This window comes from Brassica napus, chromosome A9, assembly GCF_020379485.1.
Source record: "Brassica napus cultivar Da-Ae chromosome A9, Da-Ae, whole genome shotgun sequence".
In the NCBI taxonomy this organism is placed as follows: domain Eukaryota; kingdom Viridiplantae; phylum Streptophyta; class Magnoliopsida; order Brassicales; family Brassicaceae; genus Brassica; species Brassica napus.
This window is the reverse complement of record NC_063442.1, coordinates 31,289,778-31,295,647: the sequence shown is the minus strand read 5'-3', so window position 1 is coordinate 31,295,647 and position 5,870 is coordinate 31,289,778. Positions and strand designations below refer to the sequence as shown.

The window sequence follows — 5,870 nt, the reverse complement described above, 5'->3', positions numbered from 1 at the left end:
GAATTAATTGATTCCTTACTTATGACAACCATCCAAGATTTTAATCTACACAACGAATAGTCATATTTGAATGGTCCAATCGCTTTTAGTGATAAGTTGATATATCTCACTTTATGGGTCAACTTTATATTAGCCAGAGAATTCTCATTAATGCGTTGATATTTGATATGTTTTAGACATAAGTTCTCACAAAATGTTTTAGACATAAGTTCTCACAAAATGTTTTTTAAAAACATTCATATTAAATATATCATCGATATATGTTATATCTGTTTGAAGTAAAATGTTTTATCGATATATAACTCTTTACCAAAAACTTTTACTAAGGGAGGACTTTACAAGTCTACAACAAGAAGTAACAAAGAAACATTTGGTAGCCTGGTAGGTGCAATAACTTTACTTGATGTTCGGTCTTTTTGCTTACTAATGTTAATATTATAGTGTGGTTTGTGCATTATTGTGGATTACCAAATGGACACTTACATGAAATGAAGAATCCATGTAAGAAATTAGGATAGTGGACCCATTTCTCAAATTCCTTTCACACTTGAGCTCCTACCTTTTGCGACACACGAGCCGTTACATGTTCACCTTTATTTTCTTATCATCCGATTTTGTCTTATGAATTTTCGAAGTCATCGACGACCTACTTCTCTGCTTGTGTGTTAGTTTCTTATGAAGTATTTATTAAGATTATTTCATGTGTTCGAACGACCCGCATCGATATTTAAGTAACTGCAGAATGCATATTCATTTTTTTTGACATGGCAGATTCATATTCAGTGAACCACTACTATATAATGTTATGAGAAAATATGAAAATGGATTATGTGGGTGACTCCAGCCGAAAAATGTTAGCTAAAGTCCTCTGAGCATAAATATGTGTGTGAACAATTTTGTGTAAATTATACCTTTTCATGATGTAACCTAATTCTCAAGCACTTTTTGTAATAGTCTGTAGTTTGTATATATATATAATAACAGATTTAGTATAAAGCTTTCGGTCCCTTGATGTAATTAGGTGCTTTGCTAACACGTCTGGGATACTTTTTTCAAACGCTTTCACTGAATAATAGAGGATACAAAATAATGAAACAAAGGAGGATACAAAACACGTCTGGGATACTACAACTTTTGAATTCATAAATACAATAAAAATTCAGAAACGTTAAGTGTGCCATTGTTTCATTATTTTATACTAAGGTTTATGAGATTTTAAGCAAGCAATAATCGTGAGTAATGTTTGCCACGTCATGAGCCAAATGAAATTTGCACTCTCATTGCTACTTTTTGCATGTTCTCATCAATGTTCCCTCGCTTTCTATGTTCTTATAACAATGCCAATCCTCATGCCATTGTATTTGTAATTGTATATACGTCGCCTAGTAGCTTTTTCACCTGTGAACCCCACACGAACATAAATATCAGTATTATAAACAAAAAAAACTAAAAAAAAACTAAAATTTATCTATTTTAAAAGCACAATCTGATTTCTTACGAACTGATTGCTAATTGCTAACCGACAGCCAAATTAAGGAGTTTAAGATCTATCGTCGATTACAAGACTCATAGTTATACATACTAATCAGCCTAACTACCTACCTCGAAGAGTATGCAAAGCTATAAAGACGAGTCTTCGAGTTAGGCTCTCATTTGTCTTCGAGTTTCTTTGTATATCTCACTAGTCATTAAGCTTTGCATATTATACGCAATTCTCATTAAATGTATACTTCTGAAAATCCGGTATTAAAGACTATAAGAGTGTGAAATGAAATTTCATAAGAGAATATAAAGACAGACAAGAAAACCCAAAATAAACATATTGAAAAGAAAGGTAATTGAATAATTAAAAATGAAATGCCATCTGCACATCATGCAAAAAAGTTACACAAAACTAGATTGATTGTAGTATAAAATGTAAAGATCCTATACTGTTTAATAAGACTTAGGGGTGTGAACCAAAGCCCACCACGTTCTCTCAAAAACACACACACTCCTATATATGTAATCTAATGATAGAAAGTTAGTTTATCTGTCTCGAAGTTAATAATTCACTCACACAAACACACACACACAATTCACTTGAGTTGTCAGAAATGGACTCTATGTTGTGTCGGAGAAGGATGAACATAGCCATGGTGCTAATACTAACGTTGACGTGGCTCGGTGGCATTTGCGGGGAGTTCGAGGAACAATTATTCGAAGTTGGGAAGCTAAAGATGTTCGTTGATGAGCTCCCAGATATGCCAAGGCTCCATGGCTTTCACTATGTCCATGGCGTCCTCAAACCCATTTCTCTTCAAATCGGCATGTTCTACACCAAATGGGTATTCTTCTTTTTCTCTCATTCAGTATCTTTTTCTCCATAGTAGAATAATCGAATTAGATTCTTCTGGATTGGTGGTAGAATCATCATAGTCACCTGTTTAGGCTAGTCGTTGGTAAAATGATAAGATTCTTTTACTTGTATACTCTTGTCCTCAATTATCATCGCTCTTTATACCTTTATTGGCAATAAAAAGACATAATGAGCGTCGACCTACTTCTCACGTAAGCCCGAAACCACATATGTATTTTTATTTACTAAAACATTTATTTTTAACAAAAATATCGAGAAACTTAAGAAACTAAATAATGTAAATCATATAGCTACGAGTACGATAAAATGTAATTTGATATCTAATTAAAAACAATTGAAGGCACTATGTAAATGGTTCTAAATTTTATATTTTTATGAAAACAGAAATTCCACAGAGATTTGCCTCCCACACCTGTATTTGCATACGGTACATCACGAAGAAGTGCAACAGTTCCTGGTCCCACGATCGAAGCCGTATATGGAGTAGACACATACGTGACATGGCGAAACCACCTCCCTTCATCTCACATCCTCCCTTTGGATCTAACAATCTCCCCGGCGGCCCCAAAATACGGCGGAATTCCCACGGTGGTTCACTTACACGGCGGAATCCACGAACCATCAAGCGATGGAAATGCTGACGCATGGTTCACTGCCGGTTTCAGAGAAACAGGACCCAAATGGACCAAAACGACTATGCATTACGAGAACATGCAGCAGCCTGGTAACATGTGGTACCACGACCACGCCATGGGTTTGACCCGAGTCAACCTTCTCGCTGGTTTGGTCGGCGCATACATTCTCCGCCACGACACCGTCGAAGCTCCTCTCCGGCTACCCACCGGCAACGAGTTTGACCGGCCATTGGTCGTTTTCGACCGTAGCTTCCGTAAGGACGGTTCTATTTACATGAACGCCACCGGGAACAACCCATCGATACACCCGCAATGGCAACCGGAATACTTCGGCGACGCAATCATCGTTAACGGAAAGGCATGGCCGAGATTATCCGTCCGGCGCCGGAGATACAGGTTCCGCATCATAAACGCCAGCAACGCTAGGTTTTTCAGGTTCTTCTTCTCCAACGGTCTCGACTTCGTGGTCGTTGGTTCCGACTCAGCGTATTTGTCTAAACCGGTCACGACTAAGTCGGTTCTCTTGTCTCCGTCGGAAATAGTAGATGTTGTCGTTGACTTTTCGAAGTCTCCGTCGTGTACGGCGGTGCTTGCCAACGACGCGCCGTATCCTTACCCTGGTGGTGATCCTGTCAACGAAGAAAGCGGCAAGGTTATGAAATTTATAGTCAGCGATGATTATGAGGCTGACACGTGGACTATTCCGAACAAGCTCATTAACTATCCGCCAGCTGACGTGTCAAATGCTGTGCTGACTCGTTACATATCTATGTACGAATATGTTAGTGACTCGGACGAGCCAACTCATTTGTACGTCAACGGCTTACCCTACGATGCTCCGGTGACGGAAACTCCAAAAGCAGGAACCACCGAGGTACTACTGATTAACTTATTCCCCTCAAAAAATGTTGTAAGAAAATTATTTCACAAAATATTAAGTAGTAATAAAAATTATAAACTTCAAAAAATTAATTAAATTATTATTAGGTTAGTATTATTAATTGTAGAAAATAATGTATTTATGAGAAAATATTACTGTGTGTTTTAATATATGTAAAAGATGAAAAATATTAATACGAAACATAGAAAGTGATTAGTAGTCCTATTTAAAATTTACTACGTAAGATTGATAGTCTTTTTATTTTAATAATCTTTGTGAAACTCAAGGTGTGGGAAGTGATTAACTTGACGGAGGATAACCATCCATTACACATTCATCTTGGACTGTTTAAAGTGGTGGAGCAAACGGCGTTACTAGCGGCAGGACTGGAGGAGTTTACGGGGTGTATGACAAAATACAATGACGCCGTCATGTGCCGAATTAGCAAATACGCACGTGGAAAAAAGACAGCGGTGACGGCGCACGAGAGGGGTTGGAAGAACGTGTTCAAGATGATGCCAGGACATGTTACGAGGATACTGGTTCGGTTCTCTTATATCCACAGTAACGCATCTTACCCGTTCGACCCGACCCAAGAACCCGGCTACGTCTACCATTGTCACGTAAGTAGAAGTTTTGAATATTATGAAATTGGTAATCGCTATTACAAAATTGGTTTTTAAAAACAACATAATGTTTTGCATTGTAGATATTGGACCACGAGGACAATATGATGATGAGGCCGCTTAAGGTCATCAAGTGATATATGTCAACAAGTCTAATGGACTCTCTACGAGGTTTTTGTGGTGCGATATAACTCTTCAGAAGATACAATCAAAACATACATGATATGGGACTAAATCATAAAAAGAAACCCATTGATAATGTAATATAATATTTACTTTTACTAATCCTTGTGTAATATTTCTCGTGTCTCCGTTTGAGTTCTTAAATAAGCTTTCTTTGAGACAGTTAAGTTCCAATAAAAATATCAACTTTAAGAAGTATATGCGAGACCAGTAATGTGGCAAAAACAACTCTATAGTCTTTATACAACTCTTAAGTCGAGAGGAGATTTGATAGCGCTCAGTACGAAAGACTAACCAGAAAATAGATTTAAAAGCCTAAACCAAAACCAATTTTTAAAGCCCGAATTATAACGCACCAATATAATCCGAAGTCAGAGCCATGATTTCAAGTTATGTACGACCTAAAACAAAATCAACTTGAAATTAACACGTCTCATTAGCACAGAAACTTATACATATTGATCTACTACAGTACACAAAACTAAAATATCAAATAAATAGAGGACATGGTAGTACGAGTTGGCAAGTAGGACTGTAGGGTCTATTGCAAGTGGTTCACCGTGCTTCATGGATTATCTATGTGCTGGAGCAGACACAACGCATTCTTGCGTGTCTAACCTAGATATTTCCAGCTTCATTAAATATTTCTTGTTGTCATTTGTCGATTATTGGTTCTTTTTGTGTGTCTTTGATAGCTTTTGGGACATGAGTTTGTTATTGCATTTAATACGGTCTGTCATCGGGGAGAGGAAATGATCATGGATTCTTCCCGAACTGCTTGATGATTGACTCGTTGTTGTTTTAAGCGACTGTACACATTTGTACGAAGTTGAGTACTACTATTTATATAGTCATCTGTGTTTTATGCTTAATTCTTGTAAAAGCCTCAAATTCATGTAATATTTTTCCAATTCTTATGTATGTGAATTTTTGTAGTATAGTGTACTTTTAAGAGTACTTAAGAGTTACGTTTCGGTTTTCCAAATCTTTCTTATTAACACATAAGCGATGAAGTAGACTATGTAAACATTTGTTTGTTTCGAGTGAACGATTTATTTCCCCACGAAAACTACCGTATAGCATCAGATCCCCACTAAACTATAACTTCGTACTAAAATTCCATGAATTCAAAATTGTAGACTTATTTCTTCCCAAATTGTAAATTGATTTCTCTTCAAACCAATAGT

General features: G+C 36.8%; 1 protein-coding gene across 1 annotated transcript; it reads left to right on the top strand.

Annotated features, from left to right (window-relative positions):
* Positions 1 to 1,934: 1,934 nt before the first annotated feature.
* Positions 1,935 to 4,881, top strand: LOC106429817 (multicopper oxidase LPR1). The gene is made up of 4 exons (XM_013870576.3): positions 1,935 to 2,327; positions 2,744 to 3,868; positions 4,162 to 4,497; positions 4,584 to 4,881. Exons 1-4 carry the CDS (start codon positions 2,097 to 2,099, stop codon positions 4,635 to 4,637), a joined length of 1,746 nt encoding a protein of 581 aa, XP_013726030.1. The 5' UTR covers positions 1,935 to 2,096; the 3' UTR covers positions 4,638 to 4,881.
* The last annotated feature ends 989 nt before the right edge of the window (positions 4,882 to 5,870 follow it).

Excerpts from the sequence above, each read along its gene's own strand:
- LOC106429817 (XM_013870576.3), top strand. The coding sequence starts at position 2,097 with ATGGACTCTATGTTGTGTCGGAGAAGGATGAACATAGCCATGGTGCTA. Across the intron at positions 3,869-4,161 it reads CAAAAGCAGGAACCACCGAG|GTGTGGGAAGTGATTAACTT; the intron begins GTACTACTGATT and ends GTGAAACTCAAG. Across the intron at positions 4,498-4,583 it reads GCTACGTCTACCATTGTCAC|ATATTGGACCACGAGGACAA; the intron begins GTAAGTAGAAGT and ends TTTGCATTGTAG.